This window comes from Carassius carassius, chromosome 7 (assembly GCF_963082965.1).
Source record: "Carassius carassius chromosome 7, fCarCar2.1, whole genome shotgun sequence".
Taxonomy (NCBI): Eukaryota; Metazoa; Chordata; class Actinopteri; order Cypriniformes; family Cyprinidae; genus Carassius; species Carassius carassius.
In genome coordinates, this window is record NC_081761.1 from 4,378,458 (window position 1) to 4,398,408 (window position 19,951).

Sequence of the window (19,951 nt, forward strand, 5' to 3'; positions counted from 1 at the left end):
ATCAGAATCAAGAGGAAACTATATGCACAAATATTAATTGTTGTGTTTGTTAGAGATCACAGATGGCTAATGGCACCCATATTGTAATAAATACTGTTTGATGGGTTAAGGCTCTTCACACAAATGGCTCCCAGTGAAGAAAATGCTCTTGTCATTTATTCTCTCTCTCAACACCCAGTCTGTTTTGGAACCTATTTGTTTCGGTAAGTGCTTTAAATATTAATGTAAAAAAAAAACTATTTTCAAAATAAAAGATATCAAATGTAACAATAATAGACAAATGTTCTTCCTTTTCATATGCACTGATGAATGCATAATGGCAACACAGCATTAAGACATTAATAGGCAAAAGAGCTTGTTTGAATTAAGACAAGCCAAGTTATATCTTACCACTGTTATTTGTCATATTGATAAACCTCTATGCTATCTTTGGAAACATGCATCAGCGAATATAGTTCCCACATTAATACAGTTTTTAATTAGGATGATTTCATTCATTTCGACACGTCTAATCTGATGCTTTTCATTGAACAATTATATTGTGCTGTATTATATTAAAAACCTATATTAGTGAATCTGTATTCTAGATATGAGTATGTATTCCTCTCAGTGTCTAGAGTGGTTATGGACATTTACTAAGTACTAAAGTAGCCTACTAAAAATACCTTTATGAGTATATCCATGTTTCTTTCGTGTTCATTTTTATGGTAATACATACTTTCGACTTTATTTTTCACAAAACGACAATGAGGAAACGACATAATACACAAAACTATTCAAACAAGCTATACTCATTAACAAAGCTTGTTAACAGGACCTACTCTCATACACAGTAAAACAGCGGGGTTGACTCTGTTTCTTGTCTAGCTGCAATGTGGATCTTTTTCCCAACATACCAGACACATTATGCTGACCAGGCATGATATAACTTCCATGCACAGCTTGTGTAAGAGCAACTGCTGCAAAAAAAAAAAAAATACAGACTGACCAGATGCTCAGTGTTAATGACAGTGTCATTTAACATCTTTGTAATGAATTAAACCTTCCTATTCATCCGGAAGAAGGAGGCGGAACCCGGCGGACAATCAAAGGACTTTTTAATAACACAAATTAAAGACAAAACAGCGCGTCAGCCCCTCACGGCGACTGAGGCGCACAAAATCAAAATCAAAACACAACTAAAAGCCCAGGCCTGGTCCTCTCTCGTCCTTCACTGTCGTCGCTCCAGTTTATATCCTTCCATCTCCTACGTGGGACTCGAGACCGGCGGTGGGCCGCAGGTGCCACTGATTTGCCCAATCATTGCCGGCCTCACTCCTTGTTCCCACGTCCCTCGGCCCCGCCCCACTCGCCACATACCCCCATCGCCCCTCGCTACTCTCCGGGGGGGACCGCTCACGGGGACCTGCGGGTAGGACAGACGAGGCGAGAGAAAAGGAGATGGAAGGAGGAGCGACAGAGACAAGAGAGGGGAGAGAGAAAAAAAATAAATAAATAAATAAAAATTCCGGTTCCCAGACGCACTGCTGCTCGGCCCTCCACCGGCTGGGCGATCTCCTCCACGGTGCTAAGCGGTGGCACTGGACGGCCCTCGGCGGACGGCACGACACTCCTCTGCCGCCCGGTGGACGGCGACGGCTCCTCCGGTTTTGGGCAGCCGGCAGGAGTCCCCTGTTTCCTGCTCCTCCCCGTTCAGGCGGACGGCAGCAGGCTCCGTCTCTCTGGCGAACGGCGCCGACTCCTCCGCTCCCTCACGGACAGCAGCCGCCCCTCCAGATAGCGGGCGGTAGGCAGCGAGCTCGCCCGTCCCCGGCAACTCGCTCCAGCCCACCGCCTCGAGCGTCCATGGCGGCATCCTCCTCGCCTGCTCTGTGGCACCACGGATTCCCCACAGCGGCGAGGGATCTTCAGCAGCACATCCCTCCTTCTCCCGGGCTTCGGCACCACTGTAATGAATTAAACCTTCCTATTCATCCGGAAGAAGGAGGCGGAACCCGGCGGACAATCAAAGGACATTTTAATAACACAAATTAAAGACAAAACAGCGCGTCAGCCCCTCACTGCGACTGACGCGCACAAAATCAAAACACAACTAAAGCCCAGGCCTGGTCCTCTCTCGTCCTTCACTGTCGTCGCTCCAGTTTTATATCCTTCCATCTCCTACGTGGGACTCGAGACCGGCGGTGGGTCGCAGGTGCCACTGATTTGCCCAATCATTGCCGGCCTCACTCCTTGTTCCCACGTCCCTCGGCCCCGCCCCACTCGCCACAATCTTATTAATATTTCACATACAATGACATTTAATTATACATATTCTTGTGACAATATGACTTTGAAATATGATATGAAATATGATAGCAGAAATGCTAAATATATTTAATTTTTTTTAAGGCTAATTTATACTCCTGCGTCTAACCTACGCCATAGCCTTTACACCGTAGGCTATGCAGCAGTTTTCATTTATACTTCTGCATCGTTGTCCGCATCGACGTGCAGTACACAAGCAAACCGCTAGTCTGCAGTGTCCACGGGCATGTTGCTTGTGTAACATCGCAGACCATGGCAAAAGCAATAGTTTTATTTAATTAAATTTAATTTTAAATTATATGACACAATACACATTATACCAGCTAATATATGCATTCCTCATGGCACTAAATTCAGTAATTTACTGTTAAGTGGACTAATTGAGAACTTGTACCAAGACATTTGAGATCCCAAAGAGTCAGTCATTTTGTCCTCTGGATTTAGCAAAATAATAACTATTTAATACAATACATGCCAAGACATCCATCAAAGAACATGCTCGCACTATTCATCACATCTGCAGTGAATGGGTGCCGTCAGACAGAATGAGTTCAAACAGCTGATAAAAACATCACACTAATCCACAAGTAAATGCACATGACTCCAGTCCATATACATAATAGATATATATATATTTTTTTAAATGAAAAAGACGTCTTGAATCAGGAGAGAAATATGCACAGCAAGCAAACAGTTCTTACTGGAGGAAGAGTTATGGATTATTGACTCAATGGATTAAAGTTGAAATGCCTTAATGGATTTGTTTCATGCAGCTTTTCACTTTAAAAGATGTAAACTAATGGACTGGATTGGTGTGTATTATTGTGATGTCACTGCAGAGGATGCAACAAAATAATTACACAATATTAAAACCAAATTCAGTCATGTATATGGACTCCAAACACATACGACTTTAATAATAACTATTATTACTGAAAATAAACCGCCATTAACAGCTTGTACCAAGACACTTCCTGCGTGGTCCCAAAGAGTGGATTTAACAAACTAACAACTACTTATGACAACGCATGACAAGACATCGACCAAAACACATGCTCACACTGTGTATTCAGCCTTTATCTTTTCTCTACACAAGTAGTGCTAAAATGTTTGTGGTTTCCTGTCTATATTTTTGTGCATAAACAGTTTTCTATTAGTCATCCTACCCAACAACACCATGTTCAAACTGCAGCACGAGGCCTAAAACGTGCAACACAATGACAAAATCAGCCAAAGGCACTATTTGTACTTTGGGAGAAGGAATTTATGAGACTTAATAACACTAACCAACACTACACAGAAACTAAGCTAATGGACACTAGCCAATAGCAGTACACATCTTTTTCCACATTGTGTCATGGTGTCAGCTGTGCTTTTTATCTGGATCATCGATAATGGGATCCTGGCATCATTATTAGACATGCTTTATGCCAGTAGTTCTTAATCCTGGTCGTCAGGAACCCCCGCTCTGAACTTTTTTCATCTCTCACTTACACAGTTCATTTTGTGAATCTCTCTCCTCCTAACAAACTGATGATCTGAATCAGGTGTGTTAAATAAGGAAGGCATAGTGTGCAGAGCAGAGGTCCCCAGGACCAGGATTAAGCTTATCATAGCTAAACTGTTGGTGTCTTCAGTCTATACTTGGTCTGTATTTGTCAGCATTGCGTATTGTATTTTCTGTTGGAGTGCATGGTGGATGAAAATCACATGCTTTTCTGTCTTGTCTTGTGTGAGCACATGGCTTCTGTCATGTTTGTGCTTTTTGCACATGGCTTTTTGTTTGTTTGTGTGCCATGTGCTCTTCTGTCAGTCTCTTCCCTTGGCCCCGCCCCTTGCAGTGTTTCCAGGGTTGCGGTTTTTCAGACAATTGGGCTATTTTGAAAAAGCTGTCACTGGAAAAATTACAGAGCTGCGGGTTACTTTAAAATGCCTGTAAATAATTTGTATAAATTAGATTAATTTTCATTTCAAAAGATTTTATGTCAGCTTTGGGGTGGGTATTTTCTGGGAACTGGCAACCCTGCTCCCTTGTTAACTCATTGTTTGTTCATTTTTCGAAGAACTCAAAACACCATACACTGGTGACACCTGTTGGTCAAAAATGTGTAAATGCACCTATAACTCAGCTTATTTAAAACGCCTGTTTTTACAAACCAACAGCAAATGTTTTATTGAAGTTTTAAGCCATAAAATGTAATAAACCATCTAATACCATTGCATAAGTCTGCATTATGGCATATATATGCATATGCACCTATTAAACACTTACATAATTATAAACTCGATGCGTGCATACATATCCATAAAACACTCACGCATACATAAAAAAATAATAATTTACTAACGTATACAGTTCAGATAAGAAAGATATAGGCCTATGTTTTAGTTGTGTGTTTTAGTTGTGTATATACATTTGTTTTAGTTGTGTATATACATATATATATATATATATATATATATATATATATATATATATATATATATATATATATATATATATATATATGCAAGTGATTTCATATATGGATGTGCATGAAATGTTCAGTGCAAGTGTAAAAGGAAGTCGATTAAGCGTGAATGGAAGTAACCTATATACCGCATTTTCATGCAATCATGGACAGGGATCTGCTACAGCTGAAGCAATTAGAATTTTGCAATATGTTGTTTCTTCGCGCACTATTATAAGATCAATTACCAATTCAGTTGAATCGAACGTGTTGCCTGCTCAGCTGCAGTCAGAAACACAATCTGAATCGCGCACTTCGAGTCCTGGTATAGAAAGCATCAGTAACATGCAAACGATAAAAAAAAATGTGGGGGAAATTCACATAGAGTGGACTGCAGCTGGAGTCAGTGCTTCAAGAACCACTATGCACAGATGTATGCAAGACATTGGTTTCAGCTGTCGCATTCTTTGTGTCAAGCCACTCTTGAACAACAGACAGTGTCAGAAGGTCTCGCTTCAGAAAGGACTGGACTGCTGCTGAGTGGTCCAAAGTTATGTTCTCTGACGAAAGTACCATGGTATCGCTGTTCACGGTATCCCTGTTTGCTGGCCAGCAAACTCGCCCAACCTTAACCCCATAGAAAAACTAGATTTTCCTTAGTTGTCAGTTATAATCATCAAAATGAAAATTTATATATATATATATATATAAATTTATATAAATTTATATAAATTTATATCAGTCTGTGTGTAATGAATTAATATACAGTCGTGGCCAAAAGTTTTGAGAATTACATAAATATTGGAAATTGGAAAAGTTGCTGCTTAAATTTTTATAATAGCAATTTGCATATACTCCAGAATGTTATGAAGAGTGATCAGATTAATTGCATAGTCCTTTTTTGCCATGAAAATTAACTTAATCCCAAAAAAACCTTTCCACTGCATTTCATTGCTGTCATTAAAGGACCTGCTGAGATCATTTCAGTAATCGTCTTGTTAACTCAGGTGAGAATGTTGATGAGCACAAGGCTGGAGATCATTATGTCAGGCTGATTGGGTTAGAATGGCAGACTTGACATGTTAAAAGGATGATGCTTGAAATCATTGTTCTTCCATTGTTAACCATGGTGACCTGCAAAGAAACGCGTGCAGCCATCATTGCGCCATAAAAATGGCTTCACAGGCAAGGATATTGTGGCTACTAAGATTGCACCTAAATCAACAATTTATAGGATCATCAAGAACTTCAAGGAAAAAGGGTTCAATTATTTTAAAGAAGGCTTCAGGGCGTCCAAGAAAGTCCAGCAAGCGTCAGGATGGTCTCCTAAAGAGGATTCAGCTGCGGGATCAGAGTGCAACCAGTGCAGAGCTTGCTCAGGAATGGCAGCAGGCAGGTGTGAGCGCATCTGCACGCACAGTGAGGCCAAGACTTTTGGAAGATCGCCTGGTGTCAAGAAGGGCAGCAAAAAAGCCACTTCTCTCCAAAAAAAACATCAGGGACAGATTGATCTTCTGCAGAAAGTATAGTGAATGGACTGCTGAGGACTGGGGCAAAGTCATATTCTCCGATGAAGCCCCTTTCCGACTGTTTGGGGCATCTGGAAAAAGGCTTGTCCGGAGAAGAAAAGGTGAGCGCTACCATCAGTCCTGTGTCATGCCAACAGTAAAGCATCCTGACACCATTCATGTGTGGGGTTGCTTCTCATCCAAGGGAGTGGGCTCACTCACAATTCTGCTCAAAAACACAGCCATGAATAAAGAATGGTACCAAAACACCCTGCAACAGCAACTTCTTCCAACAATCCAACAACAGTTTGGTGAAGAACAATGCATTTTCCAGCACGATGGAGCACCGTGCCATAAGGCAAAAGTGATAACTAAGTGGCTCGGGGACCAGAATGTTGAAATTTTGGGTCCATGGCCTGGAAACTCCCCTGATCTTAATCCCATTGAGAACTTGTGGTCAATCCTCAAGAGGCGGGTGGACAAACAAAAACCCACTAATTCTGACAAACTCCAAGAAGTGATTATGAAAGAATGGGTTGCTATCAGTCAGGATTTGGCCCAGAAGTTGATTGAGAGCATGCCCAGTCGAATTGCAGAGGTCCTGAAAAAGAAGGGCAAACACTGCAAATACTGACTCTTTGCATAAATGTCATGTAATTGTCGATAAAAGCCTTTGAAACGTATGAAGTGCTTGTAATTATATTTCAGTACATCACAGAAACAACTGAAACAAAGATTTAAAAGCAGTTTAGCAGCAAACATTTTGAAAACTAATATTTATGTAATTCTCAAAACTTTTGGCCATGACTGTACACGTTTCACTTTTTGAACGGAATAAGTGAAATAAATAAATTTGTTGCTGATATTCTAATTATATGACCAGCACCTGTATATATATACGTATATAAATCAAACATAATAAGTGTTGACCTCTAACCTTCGGTTGAAATGAAGAGAGGTATACACACTTGATTACTCTGGAAATTTTTAATATGATGAACAGGGCATATCTCTGTTTTCTCTGTCATGCAGTTAGTCAGTGATAAATAGAGGAGGGCTCCAGGTCTTAGTGTGTACAGGAGAAGCCTGCCACAAGGGAGATCTTATCCCTCATTTCTCTTATATGATCAACTTCTGTGCTGTTGAGGACGGGTTGACTGTTCTTTCCCACAAGCAGTGTCCCTTTTTCATTACTTAATATACCATAATTGTTATAATCATATCTGTGGTTGCTGATGTTGACAGTAGTTTATACAGGCTTGCAAACATCTTTAATGATATCTGTGTATATACTGCCATCAGCTGGCCAAATAGAGCTCTGCAATCAATCTTACACATCACAGAAAATCCTGAAAAACACCAATGTAATGTTTCAAGATATTTCTATAATTTTATTGCATTAGACAGTGAACGAACTCCATCGCACATCTGTAAGTAATAGGTGCGTAGAAAAATAAGACCAGGTAAGTCGTTACAGCATATAAGGAACTCCCGCACACTAGGCTATCTTAACTTGCAAAATAAATTTTCAATATCAAAATATTGATATTTAAAATATTCAAATCAAAATATTCAAATCAAATCAAATCAAATCAAATTTTAATCGCACAACGTTTCGGTCACACGACCTTCATCAGGAGTATACAAATGTTCAAATTAATCTCTTTTAAGATAAACACATGACCAATTAACAGAGCTCCATCTGCAAATAATTAAGCTCATTGGGAATACATAATTAGCACCACATCATAAAGTTACAAATTATTATAGTTACAACAATCAGTCAAGATCCCCAAGATCAACACATCGTCATCAAACAGCATCAAATTGTAATTCTAAACAGTTACAACAACCAGTCAGGCTCCATAGTCACTCAAACTCATCGTGAATACATAGAAGAAACAACACCTCATTCAAAACAATTGCATGACTATAACATTACATTAAATAATGCTTCATCGTTCATACCCATAGGTGATGGTGTAAATCAAAAATAGTTCGCGTCTGTGTAGAAGTAATTCAATGTCTCCACCTCTAGGTGGCAAAGTTACTTTCTCAATCCCACAAAGGCGTAAAGAGGTTACATTCGTGCGTGATTCAAAGTTAAAAAGTGTGCCGCAACTGGATAATTTAGATCTTTTCTTCTGGTCGAACTCTTATGTTCACTAATTCTTTGTTTCAATTGACGTGACGTTTTTCCCACATAGCCTGTACCAACTTAGACAGTAAAATATCAAACCAGGTGGTTTTTTTTTGTTAGACAGTACTTATTTGAGCACATGATCCATTTTAATATAGTGGTCTAAAATCATCGCATTTGCACTCGAGATTCATGAGACAGTCACAGTTGTCCACAGTCTGACTAATCGCTGCACTTTTGAAATTCTTATCATGGACGTAGTTTATGATGGACATCGCTCCCTGGTACGCTTCTTCACATGTGGGCTGGATTTGATTCTCGGGTAGAATGAAGTGGTACTTCTCTTTATCTCGTAACTCTAACCCAAAGGAGTATGGGATCCCTATGAATCTTGCAAAATCACGTGAAGAGCCAGAATTTGCATCTGCAAAGAATGTTTCAAAATGATTAAATGTCATACATTTGATTTAAAAAAATGCATTATTTCATACAGAGACCCCTGGAGTTGCTAAACATCTGAATGGCGGGTTTTGTTGTAATTATACCAGTTAGACTGAATATTATAAACGTCATTAGGGCGGAGCTTATTTTTTGTTTATCTATCTCTGAAAAATACACCAGAGGTTTTAGACTTTATAATTTTAGAAATGCATTGCTACTTAAAATACTGTCCGATACGAATGTAAAAACTAATCAAATAAATGTAAATACAAAACTAAAAAACTTAATTTCGGCTTCACATACAGTATGAAAATTGGACATTACATGATATTTGCTAAAAGGTTACAGTTTTTAATAATTAACTTTAATTGAGCCATAAATACCTGTAAATTAATATGTCTAATATTGCTGATAACTGACATGTAACTGTATTGACTGTTTTTGACAGGTTGAGGAAAAATGGCAAGATGTTTTAGAATTCAGTTATAGCTGAAGGAAAGGATTTGGGAGTTTTACAGAGGTGAAGAAAATGCAGTCACAAGTTTTGAGTTAGAACAAAATTGAAGCGTAAGTCAACTTGAGAACATCCCCTTCTTAAATGAGACCGCCTTTTAAATGTGTGTGATGTTGCTCACTGTATCTTCAATATATATATTGTGCATGCCCATAATAATGCACAGTATTGCATGAGCGAAGTGATTTAAAAAGAGCAGTTTATTTGAACAATTTGGCTCTTTGTGTGATTTAAAAATGGCAGTCCACTGTTAGGCATTTTTTTCTAGACCTGATTGTCTTCAGGTCATGAGAGTGTACATTGATTTAAAGTACTCACACAGTACATCAGGTGGAGTGCCCACTTTGTAGCTCTTCCCGTGCACGGCTGTGATGGCTTCAGCTGCAGCAAGACTGACTTCCATCTGAAAAACACAGACAGATGTGCAGATTTAATTCATAACTGACAGTTTGTTTGAAAGCTTCCAATCCTAACCTATCCCAAATAATTTGCTCTTCTTCTTACCAGTTCATCATAATTGGGTGCTGAGATGTTGGGGACTCCATAGGGGACGAGTATCATCTGACTGTACGAGTGAATGGTGAGGTAACAGAGCATTTCATTTTGATGTGCTCCCAAAAAGTCAGTGACAGCTTTGGTCTCTGGCTCAGACAGAGCAGTCGGTCCATTATAGACATCTGAACAGCAGTTCCTTGAGATCCCCACCACTAGTGAACGAAAACAGATGGACCTTTTATTAGCACCTTTAGCTTTGATTGCATGTCTGTGCTTGACAACTGCTACAGTATATCATGCTTGACTCTGCAGAAACACAGCAAATGTGAATATGAGTTTTGTCTGGGTTATCCTTCAGGTTTTTTATTGCTTGCTACTGCAACATTAGGTTTATCCCTGCCAGCTTAAACACACCTGCAATCTATGGACTGAAGTGCAAGAAGAACATTCTAACCGGAGCTATTTCTCTAAGTTTATGTCTTTGGCGATTCACGCAGGTATGAGTTACTCCGCAGCGATGATGACCCTAATATGCTACAATAGTCTGAATATAAGCACTTATTATAAGTGTACCGTAGTGATTCGGGTTAAGACAAAAAGACGGTTTGAAAGATTAATTCATTATGTACTTGCTCATATACATTTTTTATATTTTGAATACAGAAAAAGTTAAATAGTGTTGCTTTAAGGCATCTGTTAAGTCATGCTTATAACCCTTATATTATATATATGACATTTGAATTAATTTACATATTATATCGTATTAAAAATGTGTCTATAATGGTTTAAAAGCATATAAAAGGTGGAAATATTGATAAATATAATACATCTACGTTGCAGGATTATGCAAACTTTATAACAAAGCTGAACTACACATACTTTACCCATGAATGTGCTGAAATTAAGAAACTAACATTGAAATTGATCTCTAATGAAAAGAAAAATGTTACTTACTCCCCCAGTAAGCAGGAAAGTTGCGATTAAGATCAGTGCCAAAACATCTGCAGTTTCCAGTCCCTGCTGTTCTGGACTTCCTCCATAGTCGAGTCTTTAAAACATATCACATATGTTGTTAAATATATAAAATGTGCAGATATATTTTACCTTTATCAAATGTACAGTATGTTTCATAGAATACTTAAAAGGATTAAACTTACAGTGTTATCCCTCCAGGAATAAATATATCCATCAATGTTTAGCACTGGGGTGATATAGAAGTCCAGGTTTTTAAACAACGTGTTCACATTCGAGTCGGTTTTGTAGGTGCCCAGGATCTTTCCCAGCATAACAAACAAGTTCAGTTCATTTTAAATTAAATTCATTTAATTCAGATTAAACATAACATTTTATATTTGAAGAAACATACACACCTATACAAAAACATTATTATCAAATTTAATTGGCATATCAATATGAATCTCAGGGTTAACAAGCTACAGTAGGAGTTTTACATTCATTAAAATAGCAGTATCAGTATTTGTGAGCTCTGCACATACAGTATCTATTCAAAATAGCAGAGCAAAAAATTGCATTTTGCATTGCATTTACAGACATATGCAGTACATTATAAACAATGGCCTGTCATGTAAAAAAGTAGATTGTGATATTTCTGGTAGTAACACTTCAGGTTTATGTCGTCATGACCAACCACCACATATTAAGTTTGATGCAATTAGGTCTCACCTCTTTAACAAAATACTGGCAGAAAGCTGGAGCGATCCATTCCCTGGCATGAATCCCACAGTCCATCCAAACAGCTTTCTTGGGTGTGGTGCTTTTGAAGCCGATCTGCATATCAGATGCAAACAAACAAACAAGTTGCTAATATCATGGCATGAATTTCAAGTATCCTGAATTATTATAACTGTCACATGGTACCAACACAGGACTTTTAGTAATCTACATTTTAGAATTATAATTTAAGATAAAACAACTTGAAACTCGAAATTCACCGAGTGGGAAGACATTTATGATGATAACACGTATTGCACTAAACAGGTAGTACCTTTAGTAATGTAATGTTCCTCTTCTCATAAGTTTGTCCATATACCATGCTGGACACAACGTCTGGGTTTTCCCTTTCCATCTGATTCATCCAAGCTGAGATCTGTTTGGAGAGATTTACCAGGTCAATAAAAGAAACAATCAATCAATATCAATTGCTAGTACAGGATCACCTCACCTCATCCATGGTGTGGTACTTCGTGTAGTCATACGATCTGTGTTCCAGTCCACTAGCCAATCTGTATTGAATTAAAACACTTAACTGAATCAAATGAGGAAAAATCTCTCGGATGGTTAAAAAGACTGATCTTATGTCCCAATGTCAGATATCCTATTTAATAAAATAAGTTTCACTCTTCACTCTTTTTTCATGAATGCTAAGCTAGAATTATCTCAGCTTTCCAAAAAAAAAACTTAATGCTTAGTTCTGTCTTAATTCAACCTCCATCAAGACAATGTCATATACAGTCTATGGTCATAACCCTGAAATTTTACCTGTCCAGCACAACCAAGACCACCAAAACAGATATTACAGAGCCCTTCATGTTTGTTTGTTATCCAGGCGTGGTGAACCTGACAGTGAACCTAGTACAGCCTGACAGTGACTTATAAAGCAGCTCTCACAGAGAAACCACCTCAACTGATAACGGTGTATTTGTCATAAATCTGGTCTAACACACTGAGCTGTTATAAACTGGATCTTCCAGTAATCAGGGAATGGAAACAATTACATTTTGCATTTGATTGTCATGCGTATCTCGCCAGTAAAGCCGGTGTTACAAGATCCTTGGTTTTCGAGGTTTTTGGTTTAAGGGGGCAAAACATGCTATACCTGAATATTCATCAGTTTCCCCGGACATACGCGTGGACTGGACTCAGGTGGAACTGATAATTTCAGTTTACACTCTTTGTATCTCAGCAGGTTTAATGAAAAAAACGAAACAAAAATAACAACAGTTACTGAAATAAAATATTATTGAGCAAAAATCAATAAACGTTTTCGTTATTAATAAGCTCTTTACTGTGGCGGAAATTAAGTTGCTGAGGCGATTAAACGCTCAATGAAGGAACGCTCAATGTAGGACCGTAACCTTGAACACTTCGCTAACGTTGTTAGTCCTAAGCAGCTGATCATAAAGGATACGTCTGTGGTAGTGAAATGGAAAATAACACAGGTTATGAGACACAAGTTGAACTTTAAACTTGAGCGCTGCATTTTTTAGTTTCTTGTTCGAGACGCTGGTGCAACAGCAAAACAAGTCCGTCAAGCACAAAAAAAACAAAACAAACAAACAAAAATTCATAGTAGCCTACTGTATGTTTTAGATGTCATGTTTTCACGAAGGTTGACAGGCTGAAATGTGCTGTTATTATCTTTGTTTTTTACAAAACATTTCTAATAATATTATCATCCATGTGGAGAGACATTTTCCCACAATGTAGAGAATACCAGGACCACACCCACACACGCACGCATACACAAACAGACGATTTCATCTTTAATATGAATTAGTTTGTCTGAATTTTTAATAGTTTTTACTTGTATACTTTTAAGTTGCATTTATTTATTTATTTTGTTCAATCTCAAACAATTATTTTATTTTTATTATTAAGATGTCTGCACAAGAGTTACCTATTCTGTGCAAAAAAATGTAACTTTGATTAAATTAAATGTCTGGCTTTGGTTTCCACTGGAAGTGTTCCGTTTGCTCTGCTAAACTATAATTACTAATAAAATAATATAATATAATTACTAAAGCTGAAACTAAAACTACATAAAATAAAAACTATATAGAAATGTGTTTGCAAAATAAAAAATAAACTAAAACTAACAAAACCATTGATGAAACTAACTAAAACTAAACTGAAATTGAAAACAAAATTGAAAACGATATTAAAATAAAAACTTTTATCAAGTAAATAAGTATTGTGATATTTGGTGCCACAGTGACACTCTTGTCCGAAAAATTATTTCTCTATCACGATACTCAATATGAGTAATTTTTCCCTGTTGCACATACACAGAATTTGAGGGTTCCCCCACCTGCCAAATCCCACTTTAGCCATGAATGAAGAAAATAATAAATTTGAATAATAATAATAATAAAAATATTAAAATAAATTTTAAATAATAAAATAAAAATAAAATATTTTAATAATTTAAATAATAAAATTGTGTGTGTGCCATGTGCTCTTCTGTCAGTTTCTTGCCTTGGCCCCGCCCCTTGCAGTGTTGCCAGGGTTGCGGTTTTCCAGACAATTGGGATATTTTGAAAATGATGTCACTGGAAGATTTACAGAGTTACTTTAAACCGCGGGATACTTTAAAATGCCTGTAAATAATTTTTATAATTTTAACTAATTTTAATTTCAGAAGGTTTTGAGTCAGATTTGGGGTGGATATCTTCAGGGAACTGGCAACCGTGCCCCCTTGTTACCTCATTATTTGTAAATTTAAATAAATAAATAAATAAATAAATAAATAATCAACAAGGCAAAACACAGCACACAAGAACAGACACCACCACCGAGGACACAGACATCACCACTTTCGGCACTCAGCACTGTGGGAGAAAGAACAGTCAGTTATTGGGGAGGGGGGAATAAATAAACCAAAAATAAATGAAAAACAACTTCAATCTAAGGCAAATCTAGGCAGCAAAGGTGACTTAATAGCAGCCTAAAGCCTAACAAAAATAACCAAAATTTAACAAATCAAAGTTTCAGCAAAAATTAAAATCTTTTTATCAGAACTTAAAGAAATATAAATTAACCAAAAGAATCACCAATTTAACAAAAACCCATAAACATACAGTAGACCCCAATCTCCACACAAATTAAGGAGCACAGTCAGTCCAAAGAAAGGCAAAGCTAGCGTCCGTGTCACAATCACTCAAATACAGCCCTGCCATATGGTGTGCACACCATGCCAAAATCTATCCGAACGTCTTGAGCTTTGAGCATCTTACTCTGCGGGTTATCCAAGTGACGGCCAGACGTGACGTCAGTGTCTTGACATTAGCTGTATTTTAAACATTTAAGGATCTAAGCTACTATGTAAATACTATAAATGGACATTACAAGCATTACAATAAACGTATTTTATACCTAAATGTATATTCAACCATTTCCTGCATCCTGCTGTGCTTACCTGCTGTACTTAGATGAGTACTTAAAGAAAATTGTTGTAGGCTATTCTAAGTTGTTCTGAGTAACTTAAACACAACCTTCACACACGATAAACAGATAAACCGTAAGCTGTTTTTTTATTTTGTGGAAATTTTAGCAAACAGTTTGGTTACTTCGCTCCTCCTTCATTATAACCTTTTAATTTTGAGAGGCAGAATGAGAGTCAGAGCAAATAACATTTAACATATAATTCATTATACCTGAAGCAGGAATATGTCATGGGCACATCATTTATTCTGCGGCGACTTTGAAACGACCCCTTTAATGATATTTTAAAAGTATTTTGACAGATTTTTTCTAAACTATAGGATTGAATTAATATTGTGTAATGATGAATATTGTATCAATGAACATTGAATATTGTCCCATTAATAAGAACATTGCATGTTTGTCTCTATGAATATAAGTGAAGTGGAAATAAAAATCAAGAATATAGGCTGAACAGTACCATGATAATATGTCCTTAACATTTCTCACTCTCGTCTTTTATTTATATCAAAAGGCAAGTAGCTGTGTGACACTTGAATAAATGTCAAATTGTGAACACTAGCCTATAGAAATTAAGTTTAAATAAATGAATGTAAGCATGTAGCATACTCTGTTCAAATTTGTGTGAAAATATGTTTCAAATCTGTAAAAATAATCTAGAATCAGTGAATGTACTGACGGAAAAGTGTAGGATTTGGGACAATTAAAGTCCCTTTGGTTGGAGAGTATGGCATGCCTTAAATTTTTCAAATACAATTGTATTACATACTAAATTTGTTGATGTTGAATTTGTTGATGTTTCTCTGAGGCTTCTTTATTATGTTAGCTTGAGAAAGCCAACATATATTTAAACATTATATTTAAATATAATTATAATGTATTTAAACATTATAATTTTATCATGAGAGTAATTGTTTCCACCTAGAGCTTCACCAAACTCAGCACAGACCTTCAGACTTGTCTGACCCACGTTGGTATTTCTTTTCTAATTGGTCAAACTTATTCTTTCCCCCAAAAAAATCCATAGACTTACCTTATCTGAGCAATGCAGGCTGTAATACATAATTTTGTCCACTAGAGGGGGAAATATTTATTTATTTATGCATTTAGCAGACACTTTTATCCAAAGCGACTTACATTGCATTCAGGCTAACAATTTTCTCCTATCATGTGTTCCCTGGGTTTCGAACCTCCAACCTTGTGCTTGTTAATGCAATGCTCTACCACTTGAGCTACAGGAACACTAATATATTAAATATAATAAATGTTTTTAGTCTAGGCTCCTCTTTCTCTGTTTACATCAGTGTAAATTACAAATAAATGTGTGAATTACATTTGTACTGCTGTGAATAGGCCATAACTGTGTACTAGAACAAGCTGCACACTTTAAGCTGTACATCTACTTAAAGCTTTCTTTTAAGATATTGTTTATACACACTTTTTTTTGCATTTCATTTTATGCATCCAGGTGGAATCATGAGCTCATTTTAGAGGTGTTAATAAATCACATTCAATTAATGTGAAGAGCTAATGTCAGGGTTCTCATTCCTTCTCCTGTCGGTTTTAGTCTGCCACATTTGTTTTCTTTCATTAAGTGTAGACAACAACTTATGCGTCTCCCGTACTATTGCTATACTGCCCAGAATAATCAGGGTTTTTTTCCACACGAGATGTCTTTAAAAACCTGCATAGTTTATACAATTTAGGTGAAGACATATACAATATTTCCAGTTCGGTTTGGACTGATATTTTTTCTTTTTTAAATCAATATAGGAAACAGTTGTGCTTCATTTTTTTTAATTGAAACCATAACTATATTACAATTCAAAATACAATTCAAAAGTGCCAGTGCAAAAAAAAAAAAGAAAAAAAAAATCAAATATAATGTTGTTATTTTGAACTTTCTATTCATCAAAGAATCCTGAAAAAAATATATGGAATATCTCCTGCTTTTGTATAGCCTATATAATTAACCATCAAAGCATGCCCGCTTTGTAAATAATACCTTCTGCTGCTTTAACTTTAATAATACACTGCATTCATTTCTAAATCAGCCATTGCAAAAATCCAATCGTGACTATTTTAGAGGACACAACTGAAGTAAAAGAGCTTCCACATTAAGGTAAAAAAAAACAACAACAAAAAAACGTGTTACAACGTGTCTACACACATAAACAAGCGTTATGAACACTATCGGTTACACTTCCACCGGTCGCCATAGGAACGCGTTAACAACAGGTAAGCACGTGTAGGAATGTGTTACATATTATTTTATGCAAATGATCAATAATTTGGTTCAGGCTCATTGATTGTATGTGAAAGACATGAAAATAAACTAACCTTAATGAGAAAGTTTGGTCTGTTTAAAGATTTGGCCTAAATGATAAGAAAATTTTACATTTTATTAAGATTCAGTCATATTTCTCTTTAGCCCTTGAAAATAAAAGATAATGCATGCTTATATTTTATTCACTTTTATTAATTATAGTTATTTGTTTGTTATTATACATTTATTTTTATGCATGTTTTATGCACCAAGATCTCCCAGCTTAGGAAAGAGCTGAAGGTCCTAAACCGTCAGTATAAGAGGGCGAGCGAGGAGGAAAAGCCAGCCCTGACAGAGCTCAGGGACATCCTGAGGCAGAAACTCATCTCTCTACGATGGGCTGAGAAGCACAGGAAGAGAGACAGAGAGAGAGAGCTTGCAAGCGAATGGCCTTTTCATTTCAAATTCCTTTAGCTTTACTAAGCAGTTGCTGGGGCAGAAGCGGAGTGGGACCCTGCAATGCCCAAAGGAGGAGATCAATCAGCACCTCAGTGATAAATACAGCGACAGCAGGAGAGAAGAGAATCTGCCCACCTGCAGAGAGTTACCCACACCACCACAACCCTCTTTCCAGTTTAACATCAAGGAGCCCACCTTGGCAGAGGTCAGGGACATTGTACGAACTGCACGTACCAGCGCAGCTCCGGGCCCAAGTGGAGTGCCATATAAAGTCTATAAGTATTTCCAGAGACTCTTGGAGAGTCTGTGGAGACTCATCAGGGTAGTATGGCAGAGGGGGAAGGTGGCCCAGCAATGGCATCATGCAGAGGGTGTTTGGATACCAAAGGAGGAGAACGCAAGTGACATCACGCAGTTCCGCACCATCTCTCTGCTCAGTGTGGAAGGCAAAATCTTTTTTCAAGATTCTTGCCAACAGGTTATCTGAGTATCTCATGAAGAATTCCTACATTGACACCTCGGTGCAGAAGGGCGGAGTCCCAGGCATGCCGAGCTGTTTGAAACACACAGGAGTGATCACCCAGTTGATCCGGGAGGTGAGAGAAAATCGAGGAGACCTAGCAGTCCTCTGGCTTGACCTAGTCGACGCCTACAGATCAATTCCAACATCTGTGGGGCACCGCTTCAAGAAGGGCATTATCACAGGCTGCACCGTATCAGTGCAGTAAACGTATCAGTAAACATATAAACTTATGTTTGCCGTAGCGATGAGCATGCTGGTCAAGGCTGCTGAGGTGGAATGCAGGGGCCCCCTATCCAGATCCGGCATTCGCCAACCGCCAATCCGAGCCTACATGGACGATCTGACTTTCACATCAACATCAGTGACAGGGTGCAGGTGGCTCCTCCGCAGTCTGGAAAGGATTACGGCATGGGCAAGAATGATGTTCAAGCCAGCCAAGTCCAGATCCTTGGTCCTGCGAAAGGGGAGAGTGGAGGACAAACACACTTTTTACGTGGATGGAGTCACTATTCCAACAGTGTCAGAGAAACCCATGAAGAGCTTAGGGAAGATCTTCAACAGCACCCTGAAGGACAAGGCAGCGGTGGAGGCAGCCCACATGGAGCTGAAGACCTGGCTATCAGCGGTGGACAAGTCAGGTCTTCTGGGGAAGTTCAAGGCATGTATATACCAGCATGGTATCCTGCCAAGACTCCTGTGACCACTACCAATTTACAAAGTCCCAGTATCACTTGTGGAGGGCTTTGAACGTAATATCAGCCGATACCTGTGTAGATGGCTGGGTCTGCCGAAGAGCCTGAGCAGCATTGCTCTGTATGGGCACAACAACAAGTTGCAGCTGCCTTTTACTGGCCTGACCGAGGAGTTCAAAGTCATCAGAGCCAGGGAGGTGTTGCTGTACAGAGACGTGGCTGACACCAGAATCTCTTCTGCTGGCATCACGGTCAGAACTGGGAGGAAATGGTGAGCGCAAGAGGCAGTCGACTAAGCAGAGGCGAAACTGGGAGATGGTGTCTTAGTTGGCTCTGTGGCAGTGGGAAGAGCTGGTCTAGGCAGTCACACAAGACCACGCTATGACAAAGCCCAAGGACGAGAGAGATGCCAGATGGTGCAGGGAGAGATTCGGCTGAGGTGGAGAAGGAGTGCCTAAGTAGGACTGTGGCAATGCGCCAACAAGGAGCCTGGGCCAATTGGAATCATGCAGCTGTCAGGAAGATCTTGATGAACCCGCAAGACTTAATTTCCTGATTCAGTCGGTGTATGATGTCCTCCCAAGTCCATCTAACCTTTACACCTGGGGCCTAGCAGAAACACCAACATGCCCTCTGTGCCCGGCTCATGGTTCCCTGGAGCACATCCTGAGTTGCTGCCCTAAAGCACTAGGAGAGGGGAGGTACACGTGGCGCCATAACCAGGTGCTGAAGGTAGTAGCGGATACCATCTGCACCGCAATCCGGGAGTCTAAACATCAAGTCCCAGTGAGGCACAACATCTCCTTTGTTAGGGCAGGGGAGAAACCTCAGGGAGAACGTAAGGCCTCAACTGGAATGTTAGCCACGTCCTAAGATTGGAAGTTGCATGCGGACCTTGGGAGGCAGTTAAAGTTCCCAGAGCACATAGCAAGGACGTCACTGAGGCTAGTTGCTTGAACCAAGTAGAGCAGGTAA

At 38.6% G+C, this 19,951-nt stretch overlaps 1 protein-coding gene and 1 pseudogene across 1 annotated transcript; one reads left to right on the forward strand and one right to left on the reverse strand.

Annotated features, from left to right (window-relative positions):
- Positions 1-8,489: 8,489 nt before the first annotated feature.
- On the reverse strand, positions 8,490-12,510 carry cpo (carboxypeptidase O). Its single transcript, XM_059553543.1, has 9 exons — positions 12,355-12,510; positions 12,038-12,098; positions 11,861-11,962; positions 11,539-11,643; positions 11,013-11,129; positions 10,810-10,903; positions 9,865-10,067; positions 9,679-9,763; positions 8,490-8,829 (listed from the first exon to the last, which is right to left on the reverse strand). Exons 1-9 carry the CDS (start codon positions 12,402-12,404, stop codon positions 8,555-8,557), a joined length of 1,092 nt encoding a protein of 363 aa, XP_059409526.1. The 5' UTR covers positions 12,405-12,510; the 3' UTR covers positions 8,490-8,554.
- A 5,044-nt stretch (positions 12,511-17,554) lies between these two features.
- On the forward strand, positions 17,555-19,951 carry LOC132143263 (uncharacterized; annotated as a pseudogene).